This window comes from Melanostigma gelatinosum (assembly GCF_949748355.1).
Source record: "Melanostigma gelatinosum genome assembly, chromosome: 13".
In the NCBI taxonomy this organism is placed as follows: domain Eukaryota; kingdom Metazoa; phylum Chordata; class Actinopteri; order Perciformes; family Zoarcidae; genus Melanostigma; species Melanostigma gelatinosum.
The window spans coordinates 25438411-25457777 of record NC_136646.1 but is presented as its reverse complement, the minus strand read 5'-3'; the positions used below and the strand labels follow the sequence as shown (position 1 = coordinate 25457777).

Genomic DNA, 19367 nt, shown 5'->3' with positions numbered 1-19367 from the left:
GCATGTGTGTCACCCATCCATCCATCCATTCATTCATTCACCCACCCATCCATCCACCCACCCACTCACTCACCCACCCATCCATTCACCCATCCATCCATTCACCCACCCATCCATCCACCCACTCACCCACCCATCCATTCATCCATCCATCCATCCATCCATCCACCCACCTATTCATCCATCCATCCATCCATCCATTCATTCATTCATTCATTCATCCAACCCACCCATCCATTCATCCAACCCATCCATTCATCCACCCACCCACCCATCCATCCATCCATTCATCCATTCATTCATTCATCCATCCATCCATCCATCCGCCAGAAAAAAAAATCCCGAAAATAAATAAATCTTTTATTATTTTTTTTTGCTACATGATTGGTCTTCCATACCTTTGAAACAAAAAATACAATTAAAATTTTTGAGAAGAAAGTTTTGGGGAATAAAGTCGAACACTGTTTGAGATTAATATTGTAATATTTAAAGAAGGAAAGTCTTTTTGAGAATGACGTCATAACTTTTAGAGTAAACATTAAGAGAATAAAGTTCTTACAAATAAAATGTTGATTTGAGGAAAAATATTAATATAATAAAATAATGCAATTCTAAATTTGACTTTATTCTTAAAAAAAGATGATCATAACTTTCAAACATGAAACTCTTTTACAGCTTTAGGTTCATCATAATGTTTATAATATTAAAATAAGACTTATTGATTAAATACAACTTTAATGTGTAAATTAAATAAAACTGAACCAATATTTATGTAAATAAATGAGATAAAGTTAATAAATACAACATTTTAAAGTATTATTAGTCTCAGAGGGAGTAGAGCTTCAGCTGCTCCTCCACGTCCTCCGTCACCTCCTGGTTCTCCTTCAGGAGCAGGAAGATGGCGGCCAGCTGCTCCTGTTGCACCCTGGGAAGTCAAGTCACACACACACACACACACACACACACACAGACGCACGTGATCTCTGAGTCAGCTGTGTTGACCTGAGCAGAAATAACCAGCAGAGGTCACATGACAAGAAACTTGTATAACTTTTTTTTAATAAAAAAAAAAGAAATTACATTTAAAAAAGAAAAAAATAATTTGTGAAGTTAACGTGTTATCATCGCGTTAACGCATTAATTAATTAACGCCGACAATTATATTATCGCTCCTTAACGCAGTTTTTCTTATTTATTATTAAGCGGACATGTTTAACTCAAGAACCGGGCAGCTAGCGGTGAACAGCTGAGTTTGTGTGGCGTCACTTCCTGCTGCTGCCGCCCCCCCGGGTGACACGCCCGGTCCGGAACCCCCCTTCACTCCGTCACTGTCGGTCCCTCCTGTCTCTCACACACACACACACACACACACACGCACGATCGTCTCTTTACAGGATCGTGACGAGTGGTGAACAGCTGTTTGTGTGGCGTCTCTTCTGTTTCCTTCACCTACATTCCCCTGGGTCCTAAGTCCCTCCATGTACAGCTTCTTATCACCCTATATGTACCAACGTACATTTATAACAAATACCACACATATTACGGTAATCAGCGTTGCATGTGTGTCTGACCACAATACCAAGAAAAGCAAAAAAATAAATGATTAATTTAAATGATTGTTTTAGAGTTTTTAAGAACTCACCGTCAGCTGAGGTGTTAGAGGCAGCATGCAGGGTTAGTAGGTGAGGCCGACAGGTGAGACCAAGAGGTGAGACGGACAGGTGAGACCAAGAGGTGAGACGGACAGGTGAGACCAAGAGGTGAGACGGACAGGTGAGACCAAGATGTGAGACCAAGAGGTGAGACAAACAGGTGAGACCAAGAGGTGAGACCAAGCGGTGAGACCAAGAGGTGAGACGGACAGGTGATACCAAGAGGTGAGACGGACAGGTGAGACAGACAGGTGAGACGAACAGGTGAGACGAAGAGGTGAGACGAACAGGTGAGACGAAGAGGTGAGACGGACAGGTGAGACGAACAGGTGAGACGGACAGGTGAGACGAACAGGTGAGACGGACAGGTGAGACGAACAGGTGAGACGGACAGGTGAGACAGACAGGTGAGACCAAGAGGTGAGACGGACAGGTGAGACAGACAGGTGAGACGAACAGGTGAGACGAACAGGTGAGACCAAGAGGTGAGACGGACAGGTGAGACAGACAGGTGAGACGAACAGGTGAGACGAACAGGTGAGACGGACAGGTGAGACGAACAGGTGAGACCAAGAGGTGAGACGAACAGGTGAGACCAAGAGGTGAGACGGACAGGTGAGACAGACAGGTGAGACGAACAGGTGAGACCAAGAGGTGAGACGGACAGGTGAGACAGACAGGTGAGATGAACAGGTGAGACAGACAGGAGAGGTGGGACGGACCGACGGTCCTCAGAGACCGTGAACCAGAACCTGTGGTGTTCAGGTGATCCAACTTATTTTTCTGGACAGGTGAGTGTGAGTGAAACTGAGCTTGACTGACAGCTTTGTGGGGGCGGGACTACCTCCACTTCCTGTTCTCTCAGTCAGTCAATAAAATCCAAAATGTCGATGGTATTTGTATTTTGAGAATATCGTTGAAATATTTCAAGAAAAAAATATATATTTTGAGAAAAAAACCTTTTTCTTAATATTTCGTCAGAAAACACTACATCACCCAAAGTGCACCACTCAAAGTTGCATTGGAACATTAGAGACACAAAGTTATTGAAATAAGTCAAAGTATTTCTAGATTAAATTTGGAATATTTAAAGAAACAAAAACTCTTAATTCTCCAAGAAAAAAAAGACAGAACATTTTTGGGAATTAAGTAAAAACAAATCAAAATAAATGTAATATTTACAGAAAACAGTATTTAGAGTATTCTTAAGTCACACCTGAGTATTCTTCTGCAGGACCTTGAACATCACATCAAAGTTTAAAATTTAAGAATCAAAGCTCATATTTAGCAAATGTCAAGTTGGTTATTATTAATAAGAAATAACAATAAATATGATTCATTCAAATTATTATAATTACAACCATGGCTTATTCTTATGAAAATATTATTATTATGCCTCAAATGACTTCAGAGAAACTATAAAATAATATATTATATTTTATAATGTATTCGTGTTTATGATCCTGAAACCTCATATTCGTCACAGAATATTTATTATTCATGAATCAATAATATCAGCTACTGATCGAGCTCTTTTCATTTCAAAACATACATGTATTTTACATTTATTTATATTCGATAGTCTTTGTTTTATTATGTTTATTGTGACCGTTAACAACCAAACGAGTAAATAATACGTTTTAAGTTTCTGATGTATTTCAGGTGCACTGACTGTGTTTGTCCTCCAGGGGGCGCGCACCTGCTACCAGGCGCTTTGATCAACTGTTACCAGCTATATTTATTTTTCTAAAAAGTATTTCATAGAGTATAAAAACTACAGTTTGTTTTATTTAATCATGTTTGTGACTTTTATTTTGAAAATAAGCTTTTATTTCATGAGCTGAGCTTCTTGTTTCCCTGCAACCCTGAAGAGGACGAAGAGTTCAGAGAAAATGATCCTTTACTGCAGTAAAAGTACATAGTACATACTGTATACAAGTAGTATGGAAAGTACAACATCACAACATTTAAAACACTGAATTTCTTAAAAGACTTGTATTTTTTATTTACTCTTGTAATACTATTAACTACTTTCTTTATGTTCTTATTTAAACACATAAGTATTCTCTGTGTAGTATAAGTACTACATATAAGTATTCTCTGTGTAGTACTAGTACTACGATGGAACACGTGTCTTTGTGGTTCCTCTTAAAGCTTCTTGTAGAACCTTTGTGAACTAGAAACTAGTATACTCTGTGTACACAGAGTATACAAGTACTTTTACTAAGGTAAAACCCTTACCAAGTTCTTCCCAAATCTGTTTGTACTGAGCTTCATTACAGAGACGTCAAGTCACACGTGAACTCCATCCTGAAAGGACAAAGTGGAGGAAGTGAGACCTCCACACAGGAAGTACACACCATACACGCAGGAAGTACACACCATACACGCAGGAAGTACACACCATACACGCAGGAAGTACACACCATACACACAGGAAGTACACACAGGAAGTACACACCATACACACAGGAAGTACACACCATACACACAGGAAGTACACACAACACACAGGAAATACTCGAGAAATACACAGGAAGTGCACACCATACACACAGGAAGTACACACCATACACACACCAAGTACACACAGCAAGTACACGCAATACACACAGGAAATACACGAGAAATACACACAGGAAACACAAAACGCACAGAGGAAATACACAAAACATGTGTGTTTCTGTTGGACGACATTCAGACTTCGTAGATTAGTCCAAATTAAGTTATTATTATTAATTAATGACATTAATTATTATTAATTAGTTTGAACAAAATGAAATCTGAAATCCTTTTATGGAACATAAATAAACTTGTCATCACGTGAACACAAGCTCTGTATTCTAAAGATAAGAGGGTCTCAGACACAAAACTCCTGCTGAGGAAGACCACCACATGTGGTTGAAAAGCAAAGCGAGGACGAACGTGAGTTCACCCGTCAAGTCATTTGAGACTCGGAGGACCAAAAGACTCCACAGAAACACAACGAGCAGCTCCTCACGGCCTCAGGAACTGTTTTTAAAGAGCCAAAACAGATCGACCAATCAGACGAGCCCAAGGCGTTCCCTCCCCCCACAGCTGTAGCCAATCAGAGAACAGAGAGTTAAGCAGCATTCAGTCTCAGGACCTGATGGAGCTTTAAAGGAATGGGTTTATAAAGAATGAAGAACAGAGACATCAGTCAGTACCAGTCATTCCTCCTGTCCTCTTGTCCTCTTGTCTTCTGTCCTCTTGTCTTCTGTCCTCTTGTCTTCTGTCCTCCTGTCTTCTGTCCTCTTGTCCTCGCGAGCGTCGACTGATTTAGGTTTCACTTTCGTTTACATGTTCACAGATGTGTTGATATAAATCACGCTGCATCACGATAATAAATGATAGCTAAACATTAAAAGTTACTAATTAAAAGCACCAGTAACGTCGGGGCTTATTAATACTACCATCTTTCATAATTTAGCACCGGGGCCGTTAAATACCGGGTTTCTGAACGCATCACTACCTTCTGAAAAACTGTAAAAGTCGAAAGTCTGTCTCGAGCCAGTGTTCAGTTTGACCGTTCTGGGCTCCTGTAGAAACATGGTGGACTCGCTCCTACGGAGATATTAATGGGTTTTTTTCTAAGCTAACAAAATCACTTTGATTCTTAGTTTCAGGTGATTATACACTGATTAATACTTTGTTATGAATAAATGTTACACATTGTCCCTTTAAGAGGCGGGACAGGATGTGGACGAGTAAAAGGCAGTTCACTTTGAGAAGACGTTATTCGTGTAACGAGCTGAAATTAAACCCATTTTTTCAGAACTTTTGTAGTTAAACTCACAAACAATGAGGAGTAACTCCAAGTATTATGTAGTCTTCTTATTTTTCTTCACTTAAACAACTTTAAAATGTCCCTCATTGACCTCAAGGTGGCGCTGTAACAACCACAGAATCAATTACTTTAATACATCGATCGGTTTCAATCACAAATCTATATTGTTATAAATCGGAAACATCACAGCAGCACACGCAGGATGACGCGTTAGCCACGCGACGCCTTAGCCACGCGACGCCTTAGCCACGCGACGCCTTAGCCACGCGACGCCTTAGCCACGCGACGCCTTAGCCACGCCTTAGCCACGCCTTAGCCACGCGACGCCTTAGCCACGCGACGCCTTAGCCACGCGACGCCTTAGCCACGCGACGCCTTAGCCACGCGACGCCTTAGCCACGCGACGCCTTAGCCACGCGACGCGACGTGCTGTGGAAACACCGCGACGACAGGTGTTGGAGCCATAATGTGGTTTTGTTGTTTTATTTTGTCTTTGAGGGAAACACGGGGTGGGTTTACACATGCAGTGGGCGGCACATTAACTTTAAAGTGCATATATGTAAGTGCCTGGGAATGAGGATCAGGTGTGTGTGGACGGGAAGCAAACAGTTTTTGACCGTGTCAAGGTGTCGTGTCAGCCGGCGTGTGAGCTAGTTTCAAGGTCTTATAGTATCCTGTAAAGTATCCTGTATTCTGTTACGGTGCTAATATGCATTTGAATAAAAAGCATCAACGGATCTAAAGAAAGACAGCGCATTGGACAGTGAAATGCTTGTGGAACACGCGTCCGAACAAGTTCTCCCGTTCGCCCTCCAGTGGCTTTAAAATTGATATTTGTTCAAGTCATTACAACAGGTAAGGCTAACCCTTGAACTCACCTCTGCTCTTCCTCGATCTCCTCCTTCGTCATCATCGTCTCAAACTTGCTCTGTTTCTTTCCTGGAGTGAACTTCACTTCAGCTGCAGCCACATCTGAGTACACAGAGAGAGTACTCAGTACAACAAGTATACACTGTATACACTGTATACAGTACATCTACTCAGGTACTCGTCCATGATACATGTATTTTACTTTGTACTTCTACATCTCAGAGGTACATATTGTACTTTTGTTTGTGATAAACTGAAGGATGAAGTGTTCATTTAGAAAATCCTCCTAATGCCTAATGAATGGTCAATAATACTACAACACACACACACACACACCTGTTGTGTCACAGGTTGGAGAGACAGGAAGCAGCTAAGTGCTTTAACTGACTGTTCAAGATTAAGTATCATCCTGCTGAAGCAGATGGTACACACACACACACACACACACACACACACACACACACACACACACTTTCAACAGGTGTTGAGCTGCACAAAGAGCCTGATTCATAATAATAATAATATTAAAGTATGTATTGATATGTATGTGATCATGTGGAGCCTCTCAGCTCGTGATGATAAGTTATCTACTGAGCACAGCTGCTGATGTCCGACTGATAGAAACAAGAGAGTTCTCATGAACACCAAAGACAGACAGGAGTCACCAAGAACAGAAGATATTACACATTTAATCAAGCACAGGAATAAAATATCATGCATCTATTAAATAATAAGTAGTCATAATATATCAAATATAATACAATGAAAGGTTTCATGATCACACAGAAGCCGCCTGAGTGTGAGGAGGAGGTCTGAAACTGTAGTAGTCTTACCGTTGTCCAGGATGGTCTCTGGTTCTGCTGGTTCCTCTATGATAGGTTCAGGGGTTGGCAGGCGGTCCTCTGTAGAACCAGGGATCAGCTCAGGTAAGGACTGCTCCACAACCTCCTCAGACTCGGGTTCAGACTCGACCACGGGCTCCAGATCAGGCACCACAGCTGGTTCTGGGACAGGTTCGGGTTCTGATAACGGTTCTGGGTCTGCAGCTGGTTCTGGTGCAGATTCAGGGGCTGATAATGGTTCAAGTTCTGGTATTGATAGAGTCTCTGGTACTGTGATTTGCTCTGGAGCCAATACTGGTTCAGGGACAGGCTCTGGTACTTTCACTGGTTCTAGTGCTGATACTGGTTCAACCTGGAAAGACAGAAGAAGAAATAAAACCACCAGCCGAGGGGAACATCTGAGTCTCAAAGTTACTTCCGAACGTCCTTTCCTAACCACTTTTCCTGGACCTACATAACATTACAGTCATTTAGCAGACGCTTCTATCCAAAGAGACTCATGAGCATGTTCAACATCGGTGTTCAAGAGAACTACTATCACCAGAAGTCATGAGTGCATCTCCTTTAAACAAGCATCAACCAGAGCAGACGTACAGAAACAAACTAGTATGAACACAGTAAGTGGTGAGTCTAGGCTCAGGTAGTACTTCTTGAAGAGGTGAATCTTCAGGTAGTGCTTCTTGAAGAGGTGAGTCTTCAGGTAGTGCTTCTTGAAGAGGTGAGTCTTCAGGGTAGTACTCCATGAAGAGGTGAGTCTTCAGGGTAGTACTTCTTGAAGAGGTGAGTCTTCAGGGTAGTACTCCATGAAGAGGTGAGTCTTCAGGGTAGTACTCCATGAAGAGGTGAGTCTTCAGGGTAGTACTCCATGAAGAGGTGAGTCTTCAGGGTAGTACTCCTTGAAGAGGTGAGTCTTCAGGGTAGTACTCGATGAAGAGGTGAGTCTTCAGGGTAGTACTCCATGAAGAGGTGAGTCTTCAGGGTAGTACTCCATGAAGAGGTGAGTCTTCAGGGTAGTACTCCATGAAGAGGTGAGTCTTCAGGGTAGTACTCCTTGAAGAGGTGAGTCTTCAGGGTAGTACTCGATGAAGAGGTGAGTCTTCAGGGTAGTATTTCTTGAAGAGGTGAGTCTTCAGGGTAGTACTCCATGAAGAGGTGAGTCTTCAGGGTAGTACTCCATGAAGAGGTGAGTCTTCAGGTAGTGCTTCTTGAAGAGGTGAGTCTTCAGGTAGTGCTTCTTGAAGAGGTGAGTCTTCAGGTAGTGCTTCTTGAAGAGGTGAGTCTTCAGGTAGTGCTTCTTGAAGAGGTGAGTCTTCAGGTAGTGCTTCTTGAAGAGGTGAGTCTTCAGGTAGTGCTTCTTGAAGAGGTGAGTCTTCAGGTAGTGCTTCTTGAAGAGGTGAGTCTTCAGGTAGTACTCCATGAAGAGGTGAGTCTTCAGGTAGTGCTTCTTGAAGAGGTGAGTCTTCAGGTAGTGCTTCTTGAAGAGGCGAGTCTTCAGGTAGTGCTTCTTGAAGAGGCGAGTCTTCAGGTAGTGCTTCTTGAAGAGGCGAGTCTTCAGGTAGTGCTTCTTGAAGAGGCGAGTCTTCAGGTAGTGCTTCTTGAAGAGGTGAGTCTTCAGGTAGTGCTTCTTGAAGAGGTGAGTCTTCAGGTAGTGCTTCTTGAAGAGGTGAGTCTTCAGGTAGTGCTTCTTGAAGAGGTGAGTCTTCAGGTAGTACTTCATGAAGAGGTGAGTCTTCAGGTAGTGCTTCTTGAAGAGGTGAGTCTTCAGGTAGTGCTTCTTGAAGAGGTGAGTCTTCAGGTAGTGCTTCTTGAAGAGGTGAGTCTTCAGGTAGTGCTTCTTGAAGAGGTGAGTCTTCAGGTAGTACTCCATGAAGAGGTGAGTCTTCAGGTAGTACTTCTTGAAGAGGTGAGTCTTCAGGTAGTGCTTCTTGAAGAGGTGAGTCTTCAGGTAGTGCTTCTTGAAGAGGTGAGTCTTCAGGTAGTGCTTCTTGAAGAGGTGAGTCTTCAGGTAGTGCTTCTTGAAGAGGTGAGTCTTCAGGAAGTACCTCTTGAAGAGGCGAGTCTTCAGGTAGTGCTTCTTGAAGAGGTGAGTCTTCACGTAGTACTTCTTGAAGAGGTGAGTCTTCAGGGTAGTACTCCATGAAGAGGTGAGTCTTCAGGTAGTGCTTCTTGAAGAGGTGAGTCTTCAGGTCGTGCTTCTTGAAGAGGTGAGTCTTCAGGGTAGTACTCCATGAAGAGGTGAGTCTTCAGGTAGTGCTTCTTGAAGAGGTGAGTCTTCAGCCTGATGAAAGATGGGCAGTGACTCTGCTGTCCTGAGGTCAGTGGGGAGTTCATTCCACCACTGAGGGGTCAGGACAGGAAACAGCCGCGACCGGGTCGATCGGCCGCAGGGACCTCTGAGCGACAGGGCGACCGATCGCCCCGAGGCAGCATGGAACACATCATGGGGTCAAGGAAAGATGTGAAGGAGAGTTAATGAGGAGTTAGGAAAATAAATTGTGGGTCGGCATTATCTTCTTTACTTTGGTAAAGGAAGGTCCAGTGTTTCCTATGCTAAAGGAGCTAATAAAGGAAGGTCCAGTGTTTCCTATGCTAAAGGAGCTAATAAAGGAAGGTCCAGTGTTTCCTATGCTAAAGGAGCTAATAAAGGAAGGTCCAGTGCAGTGGCGGCTTGTGGAACATGTTCTAGGTAGGGCCATCCTATCAATTTCAGCAAACATCCCAGTGTGATTTAATGCAAAAAAAATGTAAGTATCAAACACGCATTATTACTTGGCAGTTAAATATTTAACATGTATTCCAACACGAAACAATCAGTAAATAACATGTTCATTTATGGAGATGCCCCTATGGACCTTGTTATAGGAGGTAAAGATCAGGAGAAGTAAACATGAAGTGTAATTATGAATACTGATGTTAAATTAAGCTATGATGAGTTTTCACTGTTAATTTAACATCTCTATTACATGTTGATGCCTCCATGACCAAGTTAAGCAGATGAGACTGAGGACAGCTATGTAGAAGAAAAGATGTTCACTTTGTCTAATATGTAGCTTGACAGAGTTCTCATGTGTGTCCTGGTGTTCTCATGTTTCCTTACCTCCTCATCCCTCACTCCCTACCCTAGTGTTCTCATGTTTCCTTACCTCCTCATCCCTCACTCCCTACCCTGGTGTTCTCATGTTTCCTTACCTCCTCATCCCTCACTCCCTACCCTGGTGTTCTCATGTTTCCTTACCTCCTCATCCCTCACTCCCTACCCTGGTGTTCTCATGTTTCCTTACCTCCTTATCCCTCACTCCCTACCCTGGTGTTCTCATGTTTCCTTACTTCCTCATCCCTCACTCCCTACCCTGGTGTTCTCATGTTTCCTTACCTCCTCATCCCTCACTCCCTACCCTGGTGTTCTCATGTTTCCTTACCTCCTCATCCCTCACTCCCTACCCTGGTGTTCTCATGTTTCCTTACCTCCTTATCCCTCACTCCCTACCCTGGTGTTCTCATGTTTCCTTACTTCCTCATCCCTCACTCCCTACCCTGGTGTTCTCATGTTTCCTTACCTCCTCATCCCTCACTCCCTACCCTGGTGTTCTCATGTTTCCTTACCTCCTCATCCCTCACTCCCTAACTGTCCGTGCTGGATCCGTCCCCGTTGTTTTAAAAAGCTAAATAAATGATTAGCATGACGTCATGCAGCTAGCTACCCTGTCTGGTGTTCAGCTAGTACAGAAGCTTCATGTACTGCTGCCCTTTCCCGCGAGTCTGCTGTCTGATTGTGAGGTCAGGCTGATCTGATATCAGCTCTTTGGCTGCAGAATCTCCTCAAAGTTCTCCTCTCAAACGGGTCTTGGAGGAGGAGTGCTCGCCTGTAGAGACTTCTCCTGACGAGAACGCGCAGCGAGGGGGTCTGATCGTTCTGCCCACGCTGAATCTATTTGAGGGCGCTGATTGGCTAAATTGTTTGTCACTCATTTATATCTTGAATCAGCGATTGGCTAAACTGCTTCATAGACCCGCCTCTTTTGGGCCAAAACGATCAGGCCCCCCAAGCTGCTCGTTCTCAGAGTGTCGTGCACACAGACAGAGAGCACGAGCAGGAAAAGCATATATTTTGCGCAGATATCATATTTTACACACATTACTGGGTACATTCCATCGTTCAAACACACAAATATTGACAATTTGTATAATTTATGATTATTATAATTTTAATTTTTTCCTTTTTTGTGTGGCTCATGGTGGGGCCATGCCCCATGGCCCTCTATTGACCAGCCGCCACTGGTTCTGTGTCCTATGCTAAAGGAGCTAATAAAGGAAGCATTGAAGCACCTTTCCTTTGCATTTAGAGGATTCACACAGCTCTTATCATGGCGGACACTTAGATACTTCAGAGTAATTTCACTCAGTGAGGACCTTCATAAGAAAAAAGGACTGTCTGAGTACAGTCTTGAGTCTGACTGGAACGCTGACCTCTGACCTCTGACAGACTGTCAGTTGCAGATTGTCGTTGAGGATCAGCCACCGCCTGCAGTTGACTTCAGGACAAATAAAACCCTCTTCAGGGTCCGCTGACCTGTCGTCTGCCCGACACCTTACAGCTCACATACAGTATATCTATCTATGTATGTATGTATGTATGTATGTATGTATGTATGTATGTATGTATGTATGTATGTATGTATGTATGTATGTATGTACACACACGTACAGACGTACAGACTGGCTCCGTACAGACACACTTGTCTGTGTCTGTTTTCAAAGTGCTGAGTTTGCACAGATTGACATTTGAGCAGGAGATCTGGTTTCTCCATCTATGCGATGCTATAGCAGGATTCTCAGATTCAGGAAGAACTTGTGACTTATTATCTTTCTTTATAAATCACGATATTAAATGTGGAAGTTGAATTGACGGTTTGTGGAATCAAGACGTGTTAAGCTGAAGAGTTACGTAGCTAGGTCCCCTTAGTTCAGCGTTAGCGTCTAGGTCCCCTTAGTTCAGCGTTAGCGTCTAGGTCCCCTTAGTTCAGCGTTAGCGTCTAGGTCCCCTTAATTCAGCGTTAGCGTCTAGGTCCCCTGAGTTCAGCGTTAGCGTCTAGGTCCCCTGAGTTCAGCATTAGCGTCTAGGTCCCCTTAGTTCAGCGTTAGCTTTTAGGTCCCCTTAGTTCAGCGTCGGCTTCTAGGTCCCCTTAGTTCAGCGTCGGAGTCTAGGTCCCCTTAGTTCAGCGTTAGCTTCTAGGTCCCCTTAGTTCAGCGTTAGCTTCTAGGTCCCCTTAGTTCAGCGTTAGCTTCTAGGTCCCCTTAGTTCAGCGCAAGCGTCTAGGTCCCTGTTGGGAAAAATCTAAATGACTAATCAGTATGCGTTTAAATGATCAAAGAATGTGATACATTTAACAGAAGCTCATCTCCTCTGTAGTGTTTAAGGCCTGTGTCCTTGTGCAAACTTTCACTGACACTAGGTCTTCAGCAGATGTTTAGTCTATTAAGAAGCAGTTGATTGCCGAAAGAACACGTCAGCTGTTTGTCCTGAATAAGAATGACAAACTTGTAGAAAGCGTTTGCGACGAGAAAGTGACCTTTGTACTAGAACGAATTGTTAAAGTGTCCAGATACGTAGACGCCGGTGTGAAACGCGAAATGTGTGTGTTACCCTGTGCAGCCCACTGCATGTTGGTTACTTAGTATAAATACCAGAGACTCGGAGACAGATCTCCGAGTGGTCTTGATGTACATTCTGTATGTGAATCAACCCTGTCTCCTTCTTTGCAAAGAATAAATGTCCAATGATGAATGATTTTTACACCAGTCTCGAGTGGATTTTTCTAACAGTCCCCTTAGTTCAGCGTTAGCTTCTAGGTCCCCTTAGTTCAGCGTTAGCTTCTAGGTCCCCTTAGCTCAGCGTTAGCGTCTAGGTGCCCTTAGCTCAGCGTTAGCTTCTAGGTTCCCTTAGTTCAGTGTTAGCTTCTAGGTGCCCTTAGCTCAGCGTTAGCTTCTAGGTGCCCTTAGCTCAGCGTTAGCTTCTAGGTGCCCTTAGCTCAGCGTTAGCTTCTCGGTGCCCTTAGCTCAGCATTGGTCCTGTTGGGCCGCTCTCTTAATCCCTCACACCCTTCTAACCGGATCGGCATCCATTTAGCCCGAAACACTAAACACTAAACAGCAGAGCCGACTCGCTGACACAAAGTGTTCTGAGTCACGATGCTAAATGCAGATTCATAAATTAATTGTATGAGTCAGCAGGATGATGAACTGTATTCTTAGTCCAACCCGAGGCCTAAATGGGTCAAACATGTCTGTGAGTCCTTCATGAGCAACGTTCTCCTCTCAGCCGATGATCTCAAACATGAAGCATTTCTACCACGACCACAAACTAAAGTGGTGAAATAAAATGAAAATACTAATGTGAATCCAAACATTATTGATTATTAAATGATTATTAAACACTACATAAAGATTTTAAAACACGAAATAAAGACAATTTAATACTTTTGTAATTTTACCTGGGAAACATTTTGAAGTATGTATAAACTGTGGTATTTCTATTTTTACTAAAGTAAAGCATGAGTACTTCCACCGCTGATAATGAGATATAAAGATCATTAGGTTGTACTTTCGAGGTAGGCTGTAGATATAAACACTACATCACTTAATTCAGTGCATGAATTAAACACCGGAGGTACTTTGAGGAATAAATAGAAGTAAACAAACCACCATGTTTCAGTACAGAGAGAACACAGAGAGAACGTCTGCAGGAACATCTGCAGGGAACGTCTGCAGGAACGTCTGCAGGGAACGTCTGCAGGAACGTCTGCAGGAACATCTGCAGGGAACGTCTGCAGGAACGTCTGCAGGGAACGTCTGCAGGAACGTCTGCAGGGAACGTCTGCAGGAACATCTGCAGGAACATCTGCAGGGAACGTCTGCAGGAAAATCTGCAGGGAACGTCTGCAGGGAACGTCTGCAGGAACATCTGCAGGAACGTCTGCAGGGAACGTCTGCAGGAACATCTGCAGGAACGTCTGCAGGAACGTCTGCAGGAACGTCTGCAGGAACGTCTGCAGGAACGTCTACAGGAACGTCTGCAGGAACGTCTGCAGGGACGTCTGCAGGGAACGTCTGCAGGGAACGTCTGCAGGGAACGTCTGCAGGGAACGTCTGCAGGAATGTCTGCAGGAACGTCTGCAGGGAACGTCTGCAGGAACGTCTGCAGGAACGTTTGCAGGAACGTCTGCAGGAACGTTTGCAGGAACGTCTGCAGGGAACGTTTGCAGGGAACGTCTGCAGGAACGTCTGCAGGGAACGTCTGCAGGGAACATCTGCAGGAACATCTGCAGGAATGTCTGCAGGGAACGTCTGCAGGGAACGTCTGCAGGGAACGTCGGCAGGAACGTCTACAGGGAACGTCTGCTGTCCGGAGCTCCAGACTCGAGGTATTTACTTGAAACATTGATGTCGTTTTAACTCAACGTGTTTCCACATCTGTTCGTATGAAGAACAAGTCTCATCATCATCTCTTCTTCATTCAGGCTGAACATTCCAGTGGAGGAAGTATTCAGGTCCTTTACTACAGTAAAAGTACTCTGTTACAGTAAAATGTTTGATCATAGAGCTCCGCCCTCTTGGTTTCCTTAAAGGAAACAAATCCAGAACTTGTGTTCTGTTTTAGAGACTCTGTTGTTCCTATAAAGAGCAGCTGAGGGATAAAACCTTTAAATATGTTTCAGTCCTCTGTGTGTGTGTGTGTGTGTGTATATATATACACACACACACACACACACACACACACACACACAGGTGCATACATATATACCGTATAACATGATATAGATGAACTAGACTAACTGCCTCCACTGCTCCACCTTTACTGAACAGTGAACTCTCTCGTGTCCTTTTAAGGAGCGCTGCTTCTCCAGAAACTCTGTTCTCACTCACAAAGAATGAAGGAACCTTAAACACACTCAATTACTCCACCAGGTCACGTCAGCACACTTCAGTTCTCCAGGTGAAGAACTTTAAAGGAGTTTAACAGAGTTTAACACGTGAACGTGTGTCTGACATGCAGCTCTGTGACCTCCGACCTTTAGTGGAGCAGCAGCTGTAACCTGAGAGGAGGAGCAGCACGACTTGTGAAGAACATGTGAAGAACATGTGAAGAACATGAATGTCAGAGAGACACTGAGCTTCAGGTTGTAAATCTGTAAACCAGCAGAGACCAGTCTGGACCTAAACTATTATTCTATTAATTAAGTATATTATATTCTAATTTGTGCTCCAATGTTTATTCTCATTTAGATTACAATTTAAAATATAAATTGAAAGAATTTATATTTTAATTTGTAATCTAATATTCTAAAGTACATTTTAAGTGTTATTCTAATTTTATTCTAATTTATGTTCTTATCTGCATTTTAGTCCTTGATTTCAGACGGAAGTGTAAAAAGAAGTTTGTTATTTCTAGACACGTTGCTGAAGTGACAGATTAATTCATATTAATATCTTACAGACTTATAATTAAAGATATTAATCATTCAAACAGTGAAACTCCGTGTCTGACGGTGACGCTTCGGTCGTTACAGACGAAACAAAGACTCTCTTTGTCTCCACAAACACAGACTCCTCCTTTATGTGCACAGAGACAAATATCCCATGATGCACTGCTGCTGTGTGATGCAGACAGTGAAGGCTGTCAGAGGAAGAGGAGGGCGGGACTCTAGAGTTCTGTCCAGGGTGAGAACAGGTTTTGGTCCAACACCGTGTTGTTCTGTTGTGATCTTATTCTGCTCAAAGAGTAGAAATTGGGTTTGTTGTCCTCCGACTAACTACGACTCCCAGGGTGCTTTTCACCATCAAACAGCCAATCACAAAGCTTCACATTTTATCTTATGTGCCGCTAACGAAGCTAGATGAAGATGGCAATGGCCAAAAAGCAAGATGGCGACGTCCAAATCCAAGATGGCGACGGCCGAAAACCAAGATGGCGACGGCTAAAAAACAAGAGGGTGACGGCTAAAAACCATGATGGCGATGACCAAAATTCAAGACGGAGACGGACAAAATCCAAGATAATAAAAATCTTTTACTTCCTAATCATTCAAATTGTGTTTTTAATGCGATACAGATTAATACTTTTTTGTTGTTGGTATCTGATCTGTCCTCGGTAAACAGGTTCAGAACGGAGTCAGCAGAAACCACATGAAGCTTCATGTGGTTTCTGCTGACTCCGTCGCCTCCGTCTCTCCATTTCAGACACGCGACACCGGCGACATGCACAGGTGTGAATATAGGAAGCATGACGGCCACCAAATATAGACGCATGTTAACGGCAACAGTCGGCACATTCTTCAGGCTTTTAAAGGTCCAACTGCAGCCAAATAAAAACCACATTTTGCATGTGAGCCTCTAATCAAAGTAACATTCAAATGCATCAGGAGAGAGAAACGCTGCCACTGTGTGAACAAGCAAATCCTGTTCATCTGAACTTCCACCATGAAGAGCACGAAATATGTGGCATCAACTTCTGCGGATGACTTCCTCCATTGATTAGCACACACCCATTCACATCCATTCACATCCATTCACACCCATTCACATCCATTCACACCCATTCACACCCATTCACACCCAATCACATCCATTCACACCCATTCACATCCATTCACACTCATTCACATCCATTCACACTCATTCACATCCATTCACATCCATTCACACCCATTCACATCCATTCACATCCATTCACACCCATTCACATCCATTCACACCCATTCACACCCATTCACACCCAGTCACACCCATTCACACCCATTCACACCCATTCACACTCATTCACACCCATTCACACCCATTCACACCCATTCACACCCATTCACATCCATTCACACCCATTCACACCCATTCACACCCATTCACATCCAATCACATCCATTCACACCCATTCACACCCATTCACATCCATTCACACCCATTCACATCCATTCACACTCATTCACACCCATTCACACCCATTCACATCCATTCACACTCATTCACATCCATTCACACCCATTCACACCCATTCACATCCATTCACACCCATTCACATCCATTCACACCCATTCACATCCATTCACACCCATTCACATCCATTCACACTCATTCACATCCATTCACACCCATTCACACCCATTCACATCCATTCACACCCATTCACATCCATTCACACCCATTCACATCCATTCACACCCATTCACATCCATTCACACTCATTCACATCCATTCACACCCATTCACACCCATTCACATCCATTCACACCCATTCACATCCATTCACACCCATTCACACCCATTCACACCCATTCACACACCACTGAGCCACTGTTGCTCAGTGGTGTGTATCTATATCTCTCTCTATATATATATACACACACATTTATAAAAATATATAAATAAATAAATATATTTATTGAGTATTATTTATATTCTGTAAACCTGACAAATCAATCGATCTCTGGAAGGAAGTGTTGACAGGTTTGGGTGTTTCTATATCAAAGATTTGATGAAACAATGAATCAATTTATTAAACATTCTTAGAAATACAATATGAATAAAGAACATATTTCTCTTAAATATCGCTACAAATTCAATATATTTGAGTTTTTTTAAAGAGCTTATCAGCAAAATAAGAACCATATTTTCTCAACATGCATACATCTAATGTTTACCATATTTATTTAATTTGAATGTATGTTTTAACATTCACAATGAACATCTTTCCGGATGATGAACTTGTTTCTTATTCTGGCTTCTGTAAACTAAACTCACTGTACAATGAGTTGGTTTGTGAGAGAAAATAAAAAGGTTTCTGGGTAACTTTGAATCGCTGTAACTGATGAAGAGTATTCTCACACTAACCGATGGTTCTTACCTTCACCGGGAGCTTCTCCACAACCGGAGCCGGAGCCGGAGTCGGTTCTCCCAGAGCTCTGGACGGAGGGACGTCGTCTCCGTAGCCGACTTTGGGCTTCTTGTTCCTGGCTGAAGAGGAGGAGGCGTCGGGCTTCTTCTTCAGCAGCGACGAAGCGAAATAAACGGCGACGGCTGTGAAGATGATGGCGGTGATGATGAAGGCCGGGTCCATGACGGAGGATTAATGAGGGAGAAGGTACACAGGAGAGAGAGTGTGTGAGTGTGTGAGTGTGTGTGAGGAGGACGGTGTGTGGTCATCAGCAGTCACACACACACTGAGCTGCTTCTAGTCCTCAACAGCTGACCAGATACACACCGGACACTTCCGGACTGGTTTCAAAACAAAAGCCCTTGCAGGATGTTACTGTAATTAAACTTTGGTTTTCAGAATAAAATCGTTTTTACGTGAACTTTCTGTTAATACTGTTAATGTACTGTACTACATCTCAGAGGTACATGTTGTACTTTATACTGTACTACATCTCAGAGGTACATATTGTACTTTATACTGTACTACATCTCAGAGGTACATGTTGTACTTTATACTGTACTACATCTCAGAGGTACATGTAGTACTTTATACTGTACTACATCTCAGAGGTACATGTTGTACTTTATACTGTACTACATCTCAGAGGTACATGTAGTACTTTATACTGTACTACATCTCAGAGGTACATGTACTTTATGCTGTACTACATCTCAGAGGTACATGTTGTACTTTATACTGTACTACATCTCAGAGGTACATATTGTACTTTATACTGTACTACATCTCAGAGGTACATGTTGTACTTTATACTGTACTACATCTCAGAGGTACATGTTGTACTTTATACTGTACTACATCTCAGAGGTACATGTAGTACTTTATACTGTACTACATCTCAGAGGTACATGTTGTACTTTATACTGTACTACATCTCAGAGGTACATGTTGTACTTTATACTGTACTACATCTCAGAGGTACATGTTGTACTTTATACTGTACTACATCTCAGAGGTACATGTTGTACTTTATACTGTACTACATCTCAGAGGTACATGTAGTACTTTATACTGTACTACATCTCAGAGGTACATGTTGTACTTTTTACTGTACTACATCTCAGAGGTACATATAGTACTTTATACTGTACTACATCTCAGAGGTACATGTTGTACTTTATACTGTACTACATCTCAGAGGTACATGTTGTACTTTATGCTGTACTACATCTCAGAGGTACATGTTGTACTGCGCTGTATTATAGATATAC

General features: G+C 42.9%; 1 protein-coding gene across 2 annotated transcripts; it reads right to left on the bottom strand.

Annotated features, from left to right (window-relative positions):
• Window positions 1–390: 390 nt before the first annotated feature.
• Window positions 391–18372, bottom strand: LOC306786454 (uncharacterized protein). Of its 2 annotated transcripts, XM_079281233.1 has the most exons (5): window positions 18067–18372; window positions 7164–7524; window positions 6339–6432; window positions 3894–3962; window positions 821–925 (listed from the first exon to the last, which is right to left on the bottom strand). In XM_079281233.1, exons 1-4 carry the CDS (start codon window positions 18277–18279, stop codon window positions 3929–3931), a joined length of 702 nt encoding a protein of 233 aa, XP_079137359.1. In that variant the 5' UTR covers window positions 18280–18372; the 3' UTR covers window positions 821–925; window positions 3894–3928. The 2 variants fall into 2 exon arrangements, with proteins under 2 accessions (XP_079137358.1, XP_079137359.1); XM_079281232.1 differs by lacking the exon at window positions 3894–3962 and having other exon boundaries at window positions 391–925.
• Between the last annotated feature and the right edge of the window lie 995 nt (window positions 18373–19367).

What these genes read in the sequence shown, in the direction of transcription:
- LOC306786454 (XM_079281232.1), bottom strand. Translation starts at nt 18,279, where the DNA reads ATGGACCCGGCCTTCATCATCACCGCCATCATCTTCACAGCCGTCGCC. An exon ending in AGAGACCATCCTGGACAACG is followed by an intron (nt 6,433 to 7,163) that starts GTAAGACTACTA and finishes CTGTGTACTCAG; the next exon opens with ATGTGGCTGCAGCTGAAGTG. An exon ending in GAGATCGAGGAAGAGCAGAG is followed by an intron (nt 926 to 6,338) that starts GTGAGTTCAAGG and finishes TTGACTTCCCAG; the next exon opens with GGTGCAACAGGAGCAGCTGG.